Genomic DNA, 22,455 nt, shown 5'->3' with positions numbered 1-22,455 from the left:
ATGAGACTCCTCTGTCATAATCATGTGTGACTTAGGGCAAGTTACAGTCTCTCTGTGCCTCAGTTCCCCGTACTTCCCTAGATTACCGGGTTGTTGTAAGGATAAATACATTAAAGACTGTGAGGCTTTCTGATGCCGAAGTAATTGCAGCCAAATAGGTACCTATAGTAAGGTTAGGAATTTTTCCTCAGTGGACTACAGGCAGTCCTCAACTTTACGATGTTTGACTTACGACCTTTCTCAATTGACACCGATTTGACTTACGACACTTGGTTTCAACTTTATGATCCTTGGTCACGCAATGGAGTGGATTGCGGTTCCAAGTTATGACATATTGTGTCATAAGTCCAAGGACTGCCTGTATTCATTTTTGTGTTTAAAGGATCAAGCCTTCAGTTTCTTCTTTAAGCAAAACAGAAAAAAAAAAAAAATCAAAGCATTGTGATCAACAGAAAATCATTTGTGTTCGCATTTAGATTTATCTGCACTTCTGACTTGTAAGGGTAAGTCAGTTCAGCCAGATGTGGTGAGGATGAAGTAAATTGGTAGGTATAGAGTGGCTTTTTTTAAATGCATTTTGCATTAATGCTTACTAACAGGAAAGCCTGAGGCCCATGCTGAGGGGGTTAAATAATTAAATAGTTATGGTCCTCAGTGAACTGAGCTAGCTCCCAGGATTATACGTGACTGGTTGAAGTTCAGATCAGCTCTTTCACTTGAGGCTGTTTTTCCTCACCTGGATAGAATTGTCATCAAATTTTTCTGTTCCAACTTCAGTGACACTTAATTGTAGACGATAGAGTTTTGGCTTATCTCTGGAGTCAGAGCCATCTGTAGAGTAAGCGTAAAGCACTTGATTTGCAAATATAGCTTGATTTTTGCAATATGAATTAGAAATACTCAAAACATCTAATTCTGAATTAATGTTAACCACAAATTAATCTAATTTGTGTCCTTAAACTTCATTAGAAACAGTTGCTAAAGTTTGTGAAAAAAGATAATATGGATGATAAAAATTAAATAGGAAAGCCCACGCAACAGAAAATTGCTTTAGCAACTTTAGAAAGGATAATCTTTTTCTTAGAGCTTTCTACTGTACAATTCTTTTATATTTCCATTTGTGCTTAAATGGTAGCTTACAGTATAGAAGAAGCTTGAGGAAAATGAGTTCCGATATATACGAACAGAGAAAGAAAAAATAAGGATTTCAAAAATATTTGTATGAAATGTGTAGATGTCAGCACCACAGATATGGGTCTAAGCCTTGTCTCTATCACAGCACCTCTAATGAAATGCACGTTGCCATCAATACCTCCATTACTGTGTCAGGTAGCTTGTGAGACCAACTTTTTTCCCCTTTACCAGATGCTGAAACAAGTCAAAAAGCAAAAAAAAAATTGTTCCGTGTAAAAACTGTTACCGTACTGAACATATGCCTGTGTGTCAGCTTCTTCCTTGTGGATGAGAAATGACAATTAAGATACATTGTAAAAGGACTATGACTGCAGTAATGTTCCTCCTGAGCTTATCTTCAGTCCCAGCAACCTACATTTTGATCTTGCAGAAAATGAAACAAGGGATAAAAGAGCAACTGGAGACCCTAAGAATATTATTCTCTTAAAATATATATACTAACCCCCTACTTCTCCCTTTCCCACCAAAGAAAACCAAAATGTGTACACGTGCACACACACAAACCTTTTAGTGAGACATACCGAAGAGGAGAGAACTTAGTTGCCGTCTCCTCTAGCCATCTACCATTGATTTTCATGCATATACACAAACTTGTTTTACAGGTAGGGATTACAGCTTTTAATGCTAATGGAAACTTATGCATCTTACTTTCCCCCCTCAAGAACAGTGCAGAAATTCAAAATCTCTATGTCTGATATCTAGAATGGGACACAGCTGGCCACAAGATGAAAAATATTGTTGCCTACAAATAGCATTCCAATTATTTTTAGTTTCAGTCTACACACAAAAGCACTATAGAACGTTATTCAAATTACAGCACATGTATAAATGCTCTCTTCAGTGGGGGAAGTGGTAATCTTGTAAGTTAAAATGGAAACCAATTCCAATGGGATCTTCATGGGGACAAAAGCCACTGGAAATCTCTCAATTATTGTATTGCAATTCAGTTTGGGGAGCAATAGTATGTCTAGAATATATGTCATTTAAACAGCCCCACTACACATCTTTTATAGCAATCAAAGATGTGTGCTTGCTTCAGCATCTAAAAACAAGAGGTAGGTATAGTGTCTATCCACATTCTTCCACACCCACGATTAATTTGACATTTTATCAGTCAGAAATTGAAAGTTTATTCAGAGTCCAGAACTAAGTTCTATAGTTCTAAGTTCTCAAGATTCCTGAAAGCCCCTTAAAAATCACTCCTAATTCCTGAGCTTCTGTTAACCTGCATTTTCAGGTCTCTGTCTAGGAACACAGGAACTACCAGACTAGATCAACCCACAATCCATTTAGCCCAGTATTCAGTCTTCAACAGCAACCAGTACTTGATGCTTCAGAGAAAGTTGCAAGAAGCCCCAATGTAGGCAGATTTGGGATTACACTCTCATCCCCAATCTCTAATAGACATTGGTCTAAGCCGTGAATCGCAAAATCATATATTCATTCCATTTTTTTGTTCACATTAATTAACAAAATTTCAGATATTCTTATTATCCATGACTGTCTAATCCTTTTTTGCTCTATTCTTGGTTTCAAAAGACATTTTGTGGCAATAAATTCCATAGTCTAATTATGTTTTGTGTAGAGACAGTATTTCCTTTTATCAGTTTTGAATCTGCTATCTTGAAATTTAATTGAACATCCCCTTGATCTTGCATCCTGAAATACAGAGAGTAGAAGCACCTGATCTACCTTCTCTTTACCACTCAGTGTATATACTTTTATGACATCCCCTCTAGTCACCTCTTTAAGGTAAACGATCTAATTTCTTTTCAAGTTTCTCTTGATATGCAAGTTCTTCCTTACCAGCAGATCACTGAATATAGGACTGTTTTAGAAGCCCATATCCTTAAAGGGCACTTCACTTGCAAATTCATCTTCTTAGGTTGATCTCCTCATCCAAGATGCTTTAATTTCCACTATGCTGCTGTCTGCACTGCCTGCGAAGTTCACAAACATTCCTATCTTTGAAATACTATATGCCAGTGCTTTACTGTACAGGATATTAATGAATTACACTTAACTGCCAGCACATAGAAGACAGCACAGCAGCTGATGAGAGCCACATACAGACCAAAAAAAGGAAGACACAGGAGAAGGGATAAGTGATAATGTAGAAGAGGAGAGAAAAAAGTACGATGGATGAAAGAATCAGCAGAAGAAACAAGAATGTGCTAAAAATGAGAGAACATTCATTTACCTTTTATATTCCTTCAAATGTGGCCTGCACAACTGGCAAAAAGCTAACCATATGTTTGATACTAGGAATTCACAATTCAAGTCACTGCATCCTACTGAAATTTACTATGTTAACTTTGGTAAATACAGTAGTTCTGAAGGGTGCACATTGCGTTAATTTAAATGGAGTAAAAGTTACACAATAGCAAATCTACAGAAATCTAAAATGTCATCATATGATGTTTCAAGGAAAACTCCAGGCATTTATAGTATCTGAGAGAGCTATTAAACAATCCTTTACACACACACACACACACACACAAATGTGGAAGCAACATCCATGTGATAAATGGCAGACATGATGATTTATCATATACACCTTTGATCATCTCACCTGCTCGCTGCCCATTGATACTTGTCCCGAGGACTTATTTATACATTACAAAATTCAAAACAGCAAAGTTTTGTTTTTAAACCTACAAGTGTTTCTACCTCCTCCTCCAAACTACAGAATTCCCAACACCACAGATCCAAATGATACCTGACCGAGGCCCTGAAGATGCAAGTTTCAGGCCTGTACTAGTGGCAACTATTCTACACCTAAAAATACCACAGTTTTAAAGACCAATAACTCAATGTTCCGCAGTGCTAGTTTACTTAAAGGTTTTTATAGCTTCCTCTGAGCCTTCTACTGTTGGACTCAGGATGAAATCCTGGCCCCAATGAAGTCAATGAAAGTTTGCTATTGACGTCATCTGTGGCCAGAATTTCAGTCATGGTAACAAAGACACCTATGTTTTCATGCAGAGAGATATGAAAAAGGATCCCAAATAATAAACCTCTAAAATATTCCTAAAATAGTTCTTCTGTTATGTATGCCACAGAGAAAATACCTATAGGCATAAACATAGGAACTTGCTTGGGATGATTTACATCTCTCATTCATGGACTCTATCCCTTGTCAATAGTGAATCCATATCACACACTAGACATAGACATACACACTATAAAATATAAATTAAACACACAAGACAAGGTATGGAGTCACAAAGTTTTTGTTTATCTAAATTACAGAAATCTTCATCAATCATTGAGTGTCCAAGCCAATAAAACTTTTTATATCACTATGCATGCGCCACATGTTATAGTTTCTTAGAAAAATAACTGACGCTTTTTTTTTAAATCCATCCACTAATAAAGTCAGGCGTCTTAGTTACCATGAGAACAACTTTACAAGCTGCACAGGGAGAGAAAACGAGAATTAATAAAACTTTAAAAACCTCTGAAAAGTACTTTTCCATTCATCATAATTCCACAATGCTAAGATCTAACTCAGGATTTTTAACAGATAGAAGCAAACACAGCATTTATCATTGGAAAGCTTGTAACAGTCCCATTCCAATGGTGCTAATTATTACAATGGGTTAGGTCTTGTTTACATATATAAAATACAATCCCTGCCCTCAAAAACTTACATTTTAAGAAAGTTGTTCCTTTCCCTAATAGATCAAAGGTATCAAACTTTAAACCTGTCACTTTTCCAGAATGGAAATATGGTTCATCCTGGAACTCAGACCATGCAGTTTTCTGGGGGGAAGGTGCGGGGTATGAGTGGGAGGGATGTATGTGTGTCAAGGGGGAATTATACATTTGAGACTGAAAGGAAATATTTATTTGGCAGGATACTCATTTTAAAACTAATTTTTTTTTAAAGCTCTGAACTTTGAAATGTTGTAAAATTCTTGGGAGATGTGCATTATTGGGCATATTGCATGTAAAGTAGTAGAAGGTGCACAATAAAGTAAGTGTATAACACTGATCTGTGTTTTATTTTATACACATACAGATACGTGATGGTATAGTCTAAAATTTTTACTGGTGTAGACATAACGTGGTAAAGATGTCTGCACCCTATCTGCAGTACATCTGCCACAATTGGTAGCAATAGCAGTGATGCACATGTACAGAAAAATTCTTACAGATTCTCACTGTAGATGCAGTTGGTTAAAGCTAACTTGGCATATACAGACATCATAAACCAACATGGAAGTATAAACCTTAAGAAGGGAGATCAAATTAGCTTTTGTGTATTTTAAACTTGGTTATTTATGTGGCTCAGACCTTTCTAGACTACTGTGTAGGGATTGAACTGTATCTTTTCTAATTTGGCATTTTACACGTTTCAAATGTCTTGATAAGATATTTTCTCTATGACTTCCTTAATAGTATTAATTTCTTCAAAGATTCATATTTGCATGCACACATTTTTACAAAGTGCCCACAAGTATCTGGAAAGCAAATATTATTTGAAGCAATAAAAATCTGCAAAGGTGATCTTGCCATCTAATACTATTCAGGGAATAGTCATTTATGAAGATTTGTGATTTACCAACATACTGCCTAACAAGATAAAGCTGTAATTAGAGCTGGTTGGAAATTTTCTGATGAACTAGTTTTGCTGGAAATACGGATTTGTTGAACCTGAAAGTTTCACAAAACGCTTCAGATTGAACTAATTTTGTCCAGGATCTGGGGAGCATATTTAGTTTCAGAAACACCAGGTTTCACTGGTTTCTAATTTTTTTTTTTTTCCAGTCCCTGGTCCATGGGAAATCTTGAAAAAATTGGGTTTGTTCTGGCATGATCAAATTCCCCCCAAATTCCCAATTTTGACCAGCTCCAGTTGTAAAAAGCATGTACTGCACAGTTTAAAAACCCCACAACAATGCCCACCACAGATACTTTGTTATTAAAATACAGCAACAAGTAAGGTTATAACATATAAGGCACTATTAACTTTCCTACTGCTTTGTCATTGATCTTTTAGCTTAAAAATACAAAAGGAAAGATGGAACTTCATACACTATTTGTTTTGCAAAACTAGTTTTGATCTAAATTTTCATATATTTGTTTAATCATTCTACAAAAAAAATCAGTGCAATGTACCACTGATATATAGCCACATTCGTAACTATACGAATTCAAAGATATTATACAGTGAATTTATAAATTTGAGGAAGGCAAACTCTTGAAACAAAGTACACTATCATTCAGCATTACATACTCTCGATATATACATCATTATTTAGCTAACTAGAGTGGCACCAGTTTAACTAAATGTATAATTTTAAACTGATTTAGTTAAACCAGTGCAGAAGGCAATGTTGGAGACACACACATCTGTTTAAACCAGGCAGATTAACTTTATCGATTCATATATTCCAAGACCAAAAGTGGCCATTGTGATCATCTACTCTGACCGCCTGTATAAACCACAAGCCAGACAACTTCCCCAAAATAATTTCTAGAGCAGATCTTTTTCTAAAAGATCCAAAATCCATGATTTAAAAAGCTTCAGTGACAGAGAATTCATCATGACCCTTGCTAAATTTTTCCACTGGTTAATTACTCTCACTTAAAAATTTACACCTTATTTCCAGTCTGAATTGGTCTAGCTTCAACTTCCAGCCATTGGATTATATTATACCTTTTTCTGTAAGACAGAAGAGCCAACTATCAATATTTGCTCCCCATGTAGATGCTTGTAGATGCATGTAGACTGCAGTCAAGTCACCCTTAACCTTAATTTTGTTAAGCTAACTAGATTGAGCTTCTTGAGTCTATCACTACAAGGTAGGTTTTCTAATTCTTTAATCATTCTCATGGCTCTACTCTGAGCTCCCCTCTACTCATCAACATCCTTCTGGAATTGTGGACACCAAAACTGGACATAGTATTCCAATACCAGCTGTACAAGTGCCAAATATGGAGGTAAATAACCTCTTTACACCTACTCAAGATTCCTGTTTATGTATTCCAGGACTGCATTCGTCCTTTGGGTTATAGCGCCACACCAGGAGCTCATGTTCAGCTGATTATCACTACAACTCCCAAATCTTTTTCAGAGTCACTGCTTTTCCTATTCTGGAAGTATGGTCTACATTTTTTTGTTCCTATATATACATATTTACATTTTGCCATATTAAAACACATATTGTTTACTTGCACCCAGTTTACCAAACACTCCAGATCATTCTGAATCAGTGACCTGTCCTCTTCATTAATTTACCCTCACTCCAATTTATGTCTCATCTGCAAATCTTATCAGTGATGATTTTACATTTTCTTCCAGGTTATTACTCAAACTGTTAAATAGTATAGGGCCAAGAGCCAGTCCCTGAGGGACCCCCCACCCTTGATATTCCTGTTGAATGTTCCAATACTGCATTGAAAAATCAACATTAATGATCCAACTAGCTCTTAAAATACTCTGATGCAAGTTATATAACCTGTTCATTTAGAAACTTCTGTTTAACATCCTCTTGAGATACTAGTGGACTGGAAAGAGTTTTATATGCGACTACATCATCTGTTTTTTCCCCAAATATATAACAAATATTTATTGAATGTGTTTGCCTTTGCCGCATTATTATTGATAATTCTACTATTTCCATCCAGTAAGGCACCAATACAATTGTTAGGATTCTTTTTGTTTCTAATATATTGGTGTTGCCGGGATGCAGCAGTTGGCAGTGCAGTCCTTAGTCAGTATAAAGTCTGCCAGGCCCTTGCAGATGACTAAGATTGTGACAATAGTACACACCTAGTGAGGAGGTAACTTCTACTGTAAAACAGAAGACTTTGAAAATTGAAAAACAGCTTAATGAAGATGGGCCTAGCAGACTAATATACAAAGAGATCCAACAAAAGAAAGGAGTCTTCCGCAATCTTACATATAGGAATTGGTGAAAATTACATTAATATATTTTAAAGAACAAAAACTGCTTGAGTGGAAAAACTGCAATTGTAATACGAGTTATTCCTCCATGATGAAATCTACCCTCTGTAATCAACCAAGATTTCATGAGGCTTTTCAACTCTATGGGACGATGCTCTTTGTGCAACTGGAGTAAGTCCCATAAAACAACGGAGCCAGACGCCAAATGTCTGCAGAGGGGATTATTATTTCCCCAAGCAAAGATACTACACTTATGCACTGTAATTGCACTGCTGATAAAAACAAAAACAAAAACAAAACACTACTGTCTTTAAAGTACTCTATGGAACAAGGACAAAAGAAGAGAACTGCTAAATAAATTGGGAAATGGTGTATTGGTAAAGATTATACCATAGTAGCTTCTCAAGTAGTAAGCAAGCTATTTTGTATTCTTCTGTTTGACAAAATAGGCTGTGACTGCATATTATGTTACATTATCAGGAGAATCAAAGAACACTGCAATGATTTGTAAAGCAGGTTATGAGCAGAGCTTTAAAATTGGAGACTTGTAACTGAGTGCAGCCCTGCTGTGGTTCCTCATCTCATTCTCTATGGAATTTTACATTGAGTAATTATTGAATTAGAATTTTTTTTCAAAAAATCTTTTGGCAGCAACCAAAAAGGCTGTATGTTTAGATACGTTTCCCTTAGCTCAGAATGGGGGAAACTCTGTCCTGGCAAGCAGTGACTCTGAAAAAGATTTGGTAGTAATCAGCTGAATATGAACTCCCAGTTTGACACTGTGGCCAAAAGGGCTAATGTGATCCTTGGGTGCATACACAAAGGAATCTCAAGTAGGAGCAGAGAGGTTATTTTAGCCATATATTTGGCACTGGTGCGACCACTTCTGGAATATTGTGTCCAGTTCTGGTGTCCACAATTCAAGAAAGATGTTGATAAGCTGGAAAGGGTCCAGAGAATAGCCATGAGAAAGATTAAAGGATTAGACAACGTGCCTTATAGTGATAAGCTAAATAGAGTGAGCTCCTTGAGCCTAACAAGAACGTTATGGAGAGGGGGGGAAAGGGTGACTGATTACAGTTTAAAAGTACCTACATGGGCAACAAATATTTGCTAATATGCTCTTCAATCTAGCAGAGGAAGATGTAACAAGATCCAATAGCTAGAAATTGAAGCTACACAATTGCAGACTGGAAATAAGGCCTAAATTTTTAAAAGTCTGAGGGTAATTAACCATTGGAACATTTTTACGGTGGATTTTCCATTACTGGCCATTTTAAAATCAAATCAAGTTTTTTAATCAAGACTAAATGCTTTTCTAAAAAGATATGCTCTAGGAACTATTTTGGGGAAGTTTTATGGCTTGTTTAACAACAGGAAATCAGATCAGGTCCTTTCTGGCCTTGGAATCTATGTGTCAGAGTCCCTCTGATCAATACTCTGCCTAATAGATGTATCACGCAGAGCAGGGAATAGCGTATACAGCTTTTATGAGAAATACTGAAGATTGCCACTGGGACTCTATAGGAAAGACAGAAAAGAGAGTTCTTCCAGTGGTCCGAGCATCCACCTAAGAAACAAAGATTACTGAATACTTCATCCCTGACTCAGAGAGCAAGAGAGAGCATTGAGAAGAAAAAATCCTTTCCCTCTACAGTGAGGGAGAAGGAGGTTTAAAAAAAAAATCATTCCCCTTGTGTTCTGCAACAAGATGGATAAAGGAGCATTTTCCTTCACACTAGAGGGCTGCCCTTTAACCACAGGGAAAGGCCTTATGAAATCCAGTTGTGAGTCTTAGCTGGAAGGTTTAGCTCTTGGGTTAATAGTATCTGATTAATTCAAGACCTATTTGACACCTCTTCTCCAGTAATTACACTATTTAAAATTAATCTGATATATCCAGGAAAATAAGTGTTTCATATAATAAACTGCCCATTTCAAAAACAAGGATGGTCTTTCATTCATTGGGAAAAAATGTTGGGGTTGTTTTTTTGCCAGCACTGTTTTTAGTCACTAAGAAGAAAGAACAGTATTAAATATAGCATTACCTTCATAAGTGTGATAGTTGTAGTAGGCAAAGTGATTCCTTCTCCCTGGGGTTAGAAACACATGCACAGGACCCAGGTGAAGGCAGCACCAGCAGGATAGAAACCATGCAGAACATGCGGAAGGAGGCAGGAAAAGAAAAGACAGGAAAGGGTGAAACTGTAGCCAGACAATGCTTATTCAATTTAAAAGGATGCAGTGCATTTAACTCTTTCAACTTGAAAACCTACAAGGACTTTAATCCTGCAGAGTAAGTGGATGGATTAATTTCTATTATTGTTTAAGAAGCCAACAACTAGCTGTTAGAAGAAAGCACAAACAACAGATCAGTGTCCAAGCAATGTGCAAAGGTTGTAGTTAGTTAACTGTATACAGAGTTGCCACCTGTCTCATTTTAAGATGCTTTTTCTTTTGATTATTGGATGTCTCGTTCTACTGGCCAGATGCACAGTATTTTAATACTAAAACAACTAAGCTCCATAGGCAGAAAATTTAGACAAGAACCAAAAAAAAAAAAGATGGTTTTTATAAGAGTTTTAATTTCTTATGAAATTCAAAGGCAAATCTCATTAACTTTAGTCCTTAAAAAAAAACAAAAAAAAAAAATCCCACACACTGGCATGTGCCACATGTTCTGTGACCTCACTAGCAATTATCTGAATTTTTACTGATTTAAATAAAATCATAATTTAAAATATCACACGGATACTACAGCCAAAAGGCTAACTGATTCAAAAATCACTTAATGCAAAAAAGCATCCCATCCTTGCCTCATGAAAGTTAACAGACCACCTCAACTTTCAAATTCCAGAACAAATGCACCAACTGAAAGAACCAGTTCAAATACAAACACTACAGCCAAATTACATAACCAATAAAACAGAACTACAAATAATACTAACAAAAAAAATTGTTTTTAAATCTACGCTTAATCCCTAAAAGGCTAAAACACTAAAGATACACTGGAAAAATAAAGTACACATTTAATAAAACAAAATACCCTGATATGCTATGAAAAAGTTACTCCCCCAGTGCAGTAACTGTACTTCTTCGAGATGTGTGCCCCTATGGGCGCTCCACTTCATGTGCTGCATGCACCTTTGATCAAAGATCTTCATTAGCAATGTCCATTCAGCATGCCCATGTGCTGTGTTGATATGCCCCAACACAGAGGCTATAACAGTCTGCACAGGCAAATTGCCCTTAGTTCCTTCTCTCCATCGCTGAGGGCAGATCTACACTGGAAGCACTACATCTGCGCAACTGCACCAATGCAGCTGTGCCACTGTAGCGGGTCTGGTGAAGACACTTTATCCCAACAGGAGAGAACTCTCCAATCGGCACAATTATTCCACCTCCACAAGAGGGAGAAGCTATGTCGGCTGGAAAGTTTCCTGCCAACATAGCACAAGCGTGGACAGTGCTTATGTCGCCGTAACTTGAGTCGCGCAGTGGGTGTCTTTCGCACCTGAGTGACAAATTATGTCAACTTAAGTGGCAGTGTGGACCTGCCCGGAGAACTTCAGAGTTGGGTCCATTACAGAGGAAAGGACTGCACTGCCAACTGCCACATCAGATCTAGAGGCATCAACTAAAGCATAATGTCTGGAGAAGGTATGTACCGAAGACCATGGAGCAGCTTTGCAAATCTCAGCAACTGCGACATTTTTAAGCAGAGAGTCATAGATGTAGATTGTGACCTCATCCAGAGAGCTAACACACCAGCAGGAGCTAGAATGCTGGCAAACACTAACAAGCTATATAATACACCCTGAAATCTATTTTGTTAGCCTCTGGGTAGAAAGAGCAGAGCTCTTGGATCTGTCTGAAAACGAAACAAAGTCTAGGGGTTTTATGAAATGGTTTGGTCCTATGTAGGTAGAAGGATAAACACACTTCTGACATCTAGCGTAGAGAACACAGTCTCCACACTGGACTCAGGCAGTTTCAGAAAGACAACTGGCAGGTAAATGACATTTTAGAAGGAACCTGGGATGCAGACATACGAAAATCTTATCTTCACAGAAAACTATAAAAGGAGGGTCTACTATTAAGCCCTAGTCTCTCCATCTCTATGGCCTGAGGTAATAGCCACTAGGAAGGCTGTTTTCACAGACAAAGTCAATAAGGAGCAGGTCACCATCAGTTCAAAGGCGGCTTCATGAGACCAAGAACCAGATTAAGGTCCCAAAAAACGGCAGGAACTTTACAGGTGGAAAGATTTCCCAGGCCTTTCATGAACCTTGCGGTTCCAGGTTGACCAAATAGAGAGAACCCCTCAACAGTGGTCTGAAACGCTGTTAGGGCCACCAAATGAACCTTAAGAGAACTAAGTGACAGTACTGTTTTCATTAGATGCAACAGGTATTCCAGAACGAGTGGAAGGGGGCAGAAGTCAGGACAGTGTCCTAGAGTTCACACCAGTGAACAAAACTTCTCCCTTTCTGAAGGTAAGCATATCTGGAATAATTCTTCCTACTATATAAGGATATGTGCTATACCTCTGAAGAACAGGATAACTCTAGCCTTGCAACCCAACAAGGAGCCAAGCCTTGAGGCAGAGAATGTTCAGACTGAGATGCAGCAATGGACTGATATCCTGGAAGAGGAGTTGAGAAGGGACTGGAATATTTATAGAGCCTTGCAAATCTGCGGATATCCATTTTATATCCACGGACCATATTTGCAAATCAGATGTGGATACAAATTTTGTGTCCGCGCACAGCTCTAGACCACGGGTTCTCAACTTTTTTCTTTCTGAGGCCCTCCCAACATGCTATAAAAACTTCACAGCCCAGCTGTGCCACAACAATTGTTTTTCTGCATATAAAAGCCAGGGCTGGTGTTAAGGGTAAGCAAGTAGGGCAATTGCCTGGGGCTCATTCCACAGAGCACCACAAAGCTTAAGTTGGTCAGGCTTATGCTTCGGCTTCAGCCCCGGATTGTGGGGCTCATGGCCCTGGGCTGCAGTCCCCCGTGGTGGGGCTTTGGCTTTCTGCCCTGGGTCCTAGCAAGTCTAAAGCCAGCCATGCTTGGCGGACCCTGCTCCAGACCCCTGGTTGAAAACCACTGCTCTAGAGATTTATTGGTGGACCTCATCAGATTTCTTTTGGCCCAATCCTCTAATTTGTCTAGGTAATTCAGGATCCTATCCCTATCCTCTGACATTATCTACCACTCCCCGCAGTTTAGTGTCATCTACAAACTTGCTGAGGGTGCAATTATTCCAGATCATTAACGAAGATGTTGAACAAAACCAGCCCCAGGACCGACATCTGGAGCACTCCACTTGATACTGGCTGACAATTAGACATCAAGTTGTTGATCACTACCAGTTGAGCCCAACAATCAAGACAGCTTTCTATCCACCTTATAGTCCATTCATCTAATCCACACTACTTTAACTTGCTGGCAAGAATACCATGGGAGACCGTATCGAAAGCTTTGTTAAAGTCAAGATATATCATGTCCACTGCGTTCCCCTCATCCACAGAGCCAGTTAGCTCAACATCGAAGGCAATCAGGTTGGTCAAGCATGATTTGTCCTTGGTGAATCCATGTTGACTGTTCCTGATCACCTTCCTCTCCACTAAGTGCTTCCAAATGGATTCCTTGAGGACCTGCTCCATGATTTTGCTAGGGACTGAAGTGAGGCTGACAAGTCTGTAGTTCCCAGGGTTCTCTTTCTTCCTTTTTTAAAACGTGGGCACTATATTTGCCTTTTTCCAATCGTCCGGGACTTCCCCCGATCACCACAAATTTTCAAAAATAATAGCCAATGGCTCTGCCCTTGGATGCTGTAGATTGTCTGTGCATTGCTGAATTGCTCTCCCAGCAGATGTCAGGGTGATTGAAGCCCCCCATTAGAACCGGGGCCTGTGATCTGGAAACTTCAATTAGCTGTCCAAAAAAAGCCTCGTCTGCCTCATCCTTCTGATCCGGTGGTCTATAGCACATGCCCACTACGACATCACCCTTGTTGGTCTTGCCTCTAAATTTGACCCAAAGACTCAACAGGCTTGTCTCCTGTTTCATACTGGAGCTCGGAGCAATCATACCACTCTCTTACATACAATGCAACTCTTCCACCTTCCCTCCCGTACCTGTCCTTCCTGAACAGTTTATAACCATCCATGACAGTGCTCCAGTCATGTGAACTGCCCCACCAAGTTTCTGTTATTCCAATCACATCATAATTCCTTGATTGCACAAGGACTTCCAATTCTTCCTGCTTGTTTCCCAGGCTTCTTGCATTCGTATACATGCACCTAAAATAACTAGCTGATTGCCCTACTTTCTCAGTATGAATCAGGAGGCTTCCCATCTTGTACCCTCTTCCTTGTGTTTCCTCCTGGTATCCCACTTCCCCACTTACCTCTGGGCTTAGGTCACCACCCCTGGTGAACCCAGTTTAAACCCTCCTCGCTAGGTTAGCAAGTCTGCCTGCGAAGATGCTCTTCCCTCTCTTCTTTAGTTGGATCCCATCTCTTCCTAGCAATCCTTCTTCCCGGAACAAAATCCCATAGTCGAAGAATTCAAAGCCCTCTCTCTGACACCACCTGCATAACCACACATTCACCTTCACAATTCGATGGTCTCTACTTGGGCCTTTTCCTTCATCAGGGAGGATGGACGAGAACACGATATGCGCCTCAGACTCCTTTATCCTTCTTCCCAGAGCCACATAGTCTGCAGTGTTCCACTCAAGGTCATTCTTGACAGTGTCATTGGTGCCCACGTGGAGAAGCAGGAAGCGGTAGAGGTCTAAGGTCTTGATCAGTCTTGGCAAACACTCCTTCACATCCTGGATTCTAGCTCCAAGCAAGCAGCACACTTCTAGAGTCTCCCAGTCTGGTCGGCAGGTGGATGACTCCGTCCCCCTTAGGAAGGAGTCCCCAACCACCACCACCCGTCTCCTCCTGTTGGGAGTGGTGGTCATGGGGACTTTAATTCTACAGTCACTGCTAAGTCCTTTGCATATCTAAAATCTTGCAGCACCAAATGATGTGGTGATACCGAATATTGTTGCGACACTGAGGGGTACTAAGGTACCAATAGATGTTGCAAATCAGTATGCTTGTCCTTGTCGGCCCATACTGGATTGCCTAGGGTGCTTCACAGATAGCACCAATTTGGTTGGAGGCTTAAAGATGGTACCAAAGAACTCAACAGGGGTGTTGGGAGAGGAGTTAAGTCCAATAGCATCAATCTGTCATCTGCAGTAGATAGTTCCAGGGCCTTCCCAGCATCATCCCTGGACTTAAGAGTTGCAAGGCTTTTCTGCTTCAGCAGTACCACAGGAGCTTTTTGCCACAGTACCAAGCCTTGAGGACGTTATCTGATGCTACTGACCAGGTCAGGGAACAAGGTCTTTCTGAGGAGGGTTCCTTGGGAAGAAAATTAAAGCTCCTCTTCTTAGGATGTTTAGAGGAGAACTCTGAGAATTTCCCCTTCTGGAAGAGCGATGTGCCAAGTGGGGCTAGAGGCCCCTGGGGAGTGATGTACAGGAGGGGGTTTCCCAGCTCTGAAGCAGGGCAAAAGGAACACTCCATCATCTGTTGTCCAAGCCCTAGAATTGAAGACTGAACAGAAGTTACGCTTCTGGGGAACATGCAACACTCCCAAGCAGCAGATGCACTTTAAGTGTCTGTTGCTGATCAGGACAGCCTCTCTAAATAAGAAGCAACATTTAAACCCTCTGAGCCGGGCATGCCCCCAACAGGGAGGATTTCCTGGGAGGAAAAGAAAAACACTTTTTTTGTTTGTTAGTTTTAAACAAAAGAAATTACAAACTACTACTACAAACTAAGAACCAACTAGCTAGCTAAGTTGGGATAAAAAAAGCACAGCAATAGCCAAGGCAAACACCAAGTGGACCAGCAAAGGCAGTTGACAAGGAACAGAAGGCAGCTATACCAGGGCAGCCTGATATAGCTTTGGTGCTGACACAAAGATATCTATGGCATGCACATGTGCAGGTTGAACGGACATTGATAATGAAAATCTCCAATCAAAGGTGCGTGGAGTGCACAAACACCTGACACGGAGCACCCATAGGGACACCACTCAAAGAAGAAACAGCAGATACCAGCACTTCAGGATGTTTCTCATAAAATTATTTGTTGACCATGGAGCAGCCTGAACAGTGGCAATAGAATCTGCACAATAAAACCTTATTTTTGTTAATCATTTGGAGACCCAATGTAGATGGTTTTTGTACATTAGAAAAACAAAACAAATGATTTTTAAGAAAAATCAGAGAAATACACTCAAGTATCATCAATGTAGTTATTTTAACAAGTATACTTGTATGTAAAATATTTCAAAGCACACAGTAATGGTTTAATAAGCGTGCTGCAGTATATGTGAAAGAAATTAGGTAATTCAAATTTTAGCAATAGACTGAAATAAGTTGCGTTTATGGCAGAACCAATTACACGATTACTACTTCTACCAATCTGCTGAAGCGTAAAATATGTACAATCTATACACTTGTAAAGCACAAAATTTCTATGAAAGCCTCAATTTATTCTGCTTAAGGTGGCAACCCTATGTACAACTACTTTTTCATATTAAGTTGTATACTGAAAGACATCTATAGAGAAGGTGTTAAAAGGTGATAAAAATGTATAAGAAATCTAAATACAGTGATGTATCTGTCAAGTTTGGCACCCAAAAATCCAAACAAAACTCCAGTTTATGCTTTCTTTTTTAATACTGAACAGTTTACAGGTACATTTTAAATCTTTAGGAGGCATTAAAATTTTCTTCTGACTTCTCAAGTATGGTTTAATAGAACTGCTTCTTCCCTTTCATAAATTCTCACTATAAATACACAATAAGTCCAACAACATTTTTCACCGTTATAATACATTCTCAATTTATCTTTAAAAACCTCAGAGTTAAACTTCTATTAATGACCAAGCAGCCAAATGTTCTTACACTGTCAGTTTATTAAAATGTGATCTGCCTTCAGTGAGCAACTTATTTTTTTTAAAATGAATCTTCTAAAATATGGAAAGTTAAAGAACACCAAACAAAGATTTTTTTGCAACACTTTAAAGCTCATATTTGTAGCTAGCTAGTAAAAGCTGCTACTGAAGTGATATCCATTAAGTGTTTTAATCACTGTACTCTAAAAGTACTAAATCTGAAATCTTAATATAACAAATCTATAATTCAATCTGAAGCATGATCCGTTACAAAAACTTCATCAGTTATAAATCAGAACTCTTACCGGGGCTTAATTCCACCAGGTAGGGTAGTTTCTCTGGAGGAAGGCAAGAGCCATAGCCAGACCCGTCAACTCTTTCCTTCCCCTTTAATGGCTTTCCATCAATTTGTTTCTTGGTTTTCTTTGGGATATAGTCAGAAGGCCGTCTTTTCAACTGAAAGACTAGTATTCCTAAAACAACACAACATTATATACGTCATAGAATCTCAGGGTTGGAAGGGACCTCAGGAGGTCATCTAGTCCCACCCCCTGCTCAAAGCAGGGCCAATTCCCAATTTTTGCCCCACATCCCTAAATGGCCCCCTCAGGGATTGAACTCACAACCCTGGGTTTAGCAGGCCAGTGCTCAAACCACTGAGCTATCTCTCCCCCCCCTTTAAAGAAGCTTATAGCAGAGACAGAACTCAGGCTTTGTAAGTCCCAGGCTAACACCCTAACCAGTGGACCAGCCTCCCATCCCATCCCAGGTCCACTGAGTCCTACTACCAAAGAATAAAAAAAATATAACATCCATAAAGCAGTAAATGCTCTTCATATTGCTTATAATATAGCATATTCAATATATTTGTTATGTTTTTAACAAGTTAAATTATTTAAGGTTCATGACACCATAGATTTTTGTGTGTGTGTCATTTATTTTAACCCACTGGTCAATTTTAAGGACTTTAGTAAATGTTTCCACTTTATTGTACATTGAGAATGTATTTAACTGTAAAGAATGAGAAAATATTACTGTCAGCCTTGAAGTTCACCCTGGAAAATTCTGGACATGGAATATTTTAAAAAAAGAACACAAGTACAATACAACTGAACACTGCAAAATATAATTCAAATGAACCTCCTACTTTACACAGTTTCACATTGATAGCTTGTACTATCTTACACTTCTGTATAATATTTTAAAATGTACCTTTATCGCTAGACCAGTCCCTGAATATTTGAAGTGGGCACTCATCATCATCAAGGATAATTTCTTTAGCACCTTTATCATCAGAGTGTTGAGCACCAGGAGGAAGCATAACCTATAAAGAAAAGTTAATTTTTCAGTGGAAACTCAGTTATCAGATTTGTACAGAGGACCTAGCAATGGATTTTCCTTACTACAGCTTCTATTTTGGAGGTAGTGAATTATACAACTAGAAATATAAAAAACCTTAGCAAACAATAAATTAACCTATTTTCTGATTCTCTCCCTTTGCTGAACTAGGGTCAATCACACTTCTCAGGGCACCAAAGAAAAACAAATTTCATTCACAATACACTGTTATCCGCTGATAAAGCAATTAATTTTGTCTTCATAGTTTGTAAATCAGAATCAAACGCATGCTTATTATCCCCTCCTACACACATTTCTCACTTTGTAATTCCCCCTATATACACGCACCATATAATTCTTTTGACCAACACAATTAATGTACTGGACTAGATCTTTAGCCCCCTTAATGCTACTTTGTGCCACTCTGGCAATGAAAAGCAATCTTAAAATTGGCTTGATAGTCTTGTGGAGAATTACCTTTGTCAGAATCTTCAGAAAACATTGCAAGTCTAACAAACCACTACTTATCTATCATGTGTTGCGATTTTTTTCAGAGGTTTATAACTTGGTCAAATTTGAGTGGATTTTCATGGGAGCAGCAAGAGGTACATCACGGATACCACGGTATCCCCTCTGGCAAGCCCCCACCCCAAAGCAAAGCAGCATTACAGCATTTCAATGAAACGGATGTAAGAATATTTTTTACACGGACAAAATAATTTTTTCCCTAACCTCATTCTCTGAAATGTCTGAATCATTTTAGCTGAAACTTCCCCCAAAAAATTTAACCATAAAGCAAATAACCAGCATGGAAAATTTCAACCTGAACAGTCAAAATTTGATGAAGTTGTAAGCTATTGAAAATAGAGTCTTATAATAGGATGTGCTTGGCAACTTAAGCTGCAGGAAAAGCAGTGGTACCCAAACTTTTCCTGTCACCCCCTCTCCCTTACCAGTAATGGAATCTGTACACACACCCCTCCATTAATGCACAGTTGGCTCAGTAGAAGAGCTTGGGCTGAAGGTGGAGCGGGGGAAAGAAAGGGGGCTAGAGGCGGAGCTGGGTGGTACTCCCTCCCCGTCCCCTGTGGGGGGCTGACCCAGGTCCTGCCATGTGTCCACCCGAATATTTCTCCACACCCCCCTAGGGGGCACAACCCATAGTTTTGGGATCACTGCTCTAGTATACATTGCAAAAAACAACAAACAATGCTATATTGGAGTTTCCACAGGCTGTTCTTTTGCCCTGCCACTTTCTTTTATCAACAAACCACTGTTTGCCATGTTACTACTGGTCTATTGAAAATAAATTATAATTTTGATCAAACTTTATAATCTTATATCATTGTGAAGATCAGCTCAGTGCTAATAAGATTTTTTCATATCACTTTGATAAAATTAAAGATCACTGACGCTGCTACCCCAAAAGAGCCACTAACATTTGTTAGTTAACATGCCGGGGAACAAAAATGTTTCATGTCATCTACAAAAAACAGACCATTTTCAAAGAAAAATTACATCAGCATGTGTGTGCTTTCATTTTATACGTTACAGGCAAAAATAAGTTAATTCATCTGAGGATAAGGAATAAAAGAAATAAAGCATCCTAAATTAAGTGTCTGATCCCAATACCTCCTAAAATAGAATCTTGTATACCACACAATATTTTCTAAGTTTTAGATCACAGTCTAATTAATTTGACATCTTGAGGTGTGCGCAATGAATCTCATGATATGCAATGAGCCTCAAAATTAACATGCTGAAAGAAAGAAAAAGAAAAAGTAGTATCAGAACAAAAAAAAAAAAAACTTATATTCACTTAATGTTTTGTTAGAATGGCACTATTTTTGTACCATGTAAAGTTGCAGTATAAAGATAGGCCATAACAACAAAATGTGATAAGAAAAATGATAAATACAGACCCAAGGAGCCATGTCCAACAAAGTCAGCACTGGCAAAATATGGATGATGTTCTGAAGTTTCACTTGAAAGACCAAGTGAATTGAACTTTATTATGGATATTTTATGAAGCATTACACAGGGTCTTTTCTCAGTAAAACAAGTTAAAATCCAATTAGATAGCTAAGTAAATGTCACCCACTTAAATCTTCCCCAAAGATATCTCAACTACTACCGACAAAGAACCGTATTTTCAAAATCCTAAGAGAGGATTTTGGAGAGACTAGGAGAGAGGACTAAGAGAGCAAAACTTTTCAAAAAGTGATGTTACTTTTGTTTAATGCAGCTTTTCAAAAGACTGCTTTAAATGAAGAACATAACATGTACAAGGTAAATCTCAATATAGCACAATCTTTTACAACACTGGAGGAAGAGGAGAAATTGTTCACCGGATGCTACCAGATAGCGGAGATTCACTAAAAGTTCCTGTAAACAGTACTAAAGAAGTTACAATGAAACCAAAACTATTTAATCTATTTAGCACATTAGTCACGTTTCCTAGTCAATAAAATAATCATGTATATAAGCTAGGCTGAATCAAGGAGATTTTAAAAAAAAGAATTCAAGCAATTCTTTACAGGAAAGTTCAGTTTCATAAAACATTTAGCTAGAATTAGGTTTTCAAGTGATTTCAGTCTAATAGTAAATCACTTCCACATTTAAGTCCATATACTGTAGGGGCAGAAGTGTGGCAAACTCAGATCAGTTAGGGAAGAGTACAAGATATTATTCAACTACATTGACTCTGAAGAGCCAGAAAACCAGGTCTGCCACATTTATAAGGATACAGCACAAAACAAATCTATCATCATCTATGGAAATCACCAGTCACCTCCTTAAAAACACATGAAAGCATACAAGATATACAAGGAAGAGTCAAGTTTCTGGGGGAAGTTTCCACTTTCCAAATTAATACTTTTCCACAAGGCTACAAAATTAAAGCAGCAATTTGTTTCTTTGGTAAGACCAGCAAAATCTTTGCTAAAATTCATGCAAAAGTCCTTAGACTACATGTTCTCTATTTTAATCATACATAAGGCTTGAAAAATTTACCATCATATGGAATATTTCTCTGGCATACATACAAGATTTAACACACTTCTGCAAAATATAAACTTTTTCCCCCCCTTAAAACATCAAGATGCACTCTACAGCAAACCAAAGAGAAACTGATTCAGTACTATCTTCCTAAACTGCAGGCTTAGGCTGCAGTATCTCTGCAACTATTCACAGTTCTCTCAAACATCAGAAAATCGAATAAAAAAATCTCGTCAGCTTCCCTGATGCTATTTAGTCCCATGTGGGAAAACATGAAGCTGTCACAAATCAGTTTCAAGCTGATAATGGCACTGAGAGCTATGAGCATGGCAGTGTTAAACAAAAAACTAAACAAAAAAAAAAAACCCTAAAGCAGAGCCTGGAGAAGATTAGCATGACAGGGACCACTCCCGACTCACAACAACTAGGAGACTAAAAGAGGAGCAGAGCAGATCCGCCGCCCCCCACTTCCCACCAAAAACTATGAGTCTTGGGGAAGGAAATAAGAAAGGAGAAAAGCCTTTTCTCCCTTCTAGCAACTAGAGGAGTAACAGCTTCAAATTTAAATCAGTCAGTCAGGTACTAGCCCAGAGGCTGATGCACAGGATGGAGCTCACAATCAAAGCCCAGTGGTAGCCACTTATTTCAAATCCCACAACCTCTCTTCACCCCAGCAGCTGAAATAGGCAGATGGAGCTGTATTTTTAATCAGTGTGTTGCCTGTAGACCTCCCTGGTGAAGCTACACCACTCAGCTAATAGGTAAATTAAAGACAAATTCTATATAAAGTTTGATTTTTTTTCAAATTAATTAAAAGAAACCTATGTCTCATTTTCATATCATTCAATGAGCTGAGGTTGTTTCTTTTTAATTAGACATCCTTAAAATATATATTCAACTTCTAAAAGTTAAATACCAAAATGAAATTCAATTTTAGCTTCAATAACAGCTTTCTTATTATACATTATTGAACAGCATCTGAAAATATCCCAGAATGTAAACTTTATCACACTTGGGCCTGATCCTCCTAAC

At 38.5% G+C, this 22,455-nt stretch overlaps 1 protein-coding gene across 28 annotated transcripts in view; it reads right to left on the bottom strand.

The window, feature by feature from the left end:
• Window positions 1-22,455, bottom strand: part of AFDN (afadin, adherens junction formation factor) — a 213,111-nt gene that overhangs the window by 99,282 nt on the left and 91,374 nt on the right. For 19 of the 28 annotated variants that reach the window (XM_038394708.2, XM_043511318.1, XM_043511306.1 and 16 more), the window contains exons 7-10: window positions 18,301-18,412; window positions 17,394-17,561; window positions 10,159-10,203; window positions 737-831 (exon numbers count right to left, since the gene is read on the bottom strand). In XM_038394708.2, the coding sequence (XP_038250636.1) occupies window positions 737-831; window positions 10,159-10,203; window positions 17,394-17,561; window positions 18,301-18,412 (420 nt within the window). The remainder of the gene's footprint in view (window positions 1-736; window positions 832-10,158; window positions 10,204-17,393; window positions 17,562-18,300; window positions 18,413-22,455) is intronic. The other 9 variants (XM_043511311.1, XM_043511312.1, XM_038394709.2 and 6 more) reach the window with 1 other exon arrangement.

Source organism: Dermochelys coriacea, chromosome 3 (genome assembly GCF_009764565.3).
Source record: "Dermochelys coriacea isolate rDerCor1 chromosome 3, rDerCor1.pri.v4, whole genome shotgun sequence".
Classification (NCBI taxonomy): domain Eukaryota; kingdom Metazoa; phylum Chordata; order Testudines; family Dermochelyidae; genus Dermochelys; species Dermochelys coriacea.
Note: the sequence above shows the minus strand (reverse complement) of the source record. Positions and strands in the feature narration are given on the sequence as shown.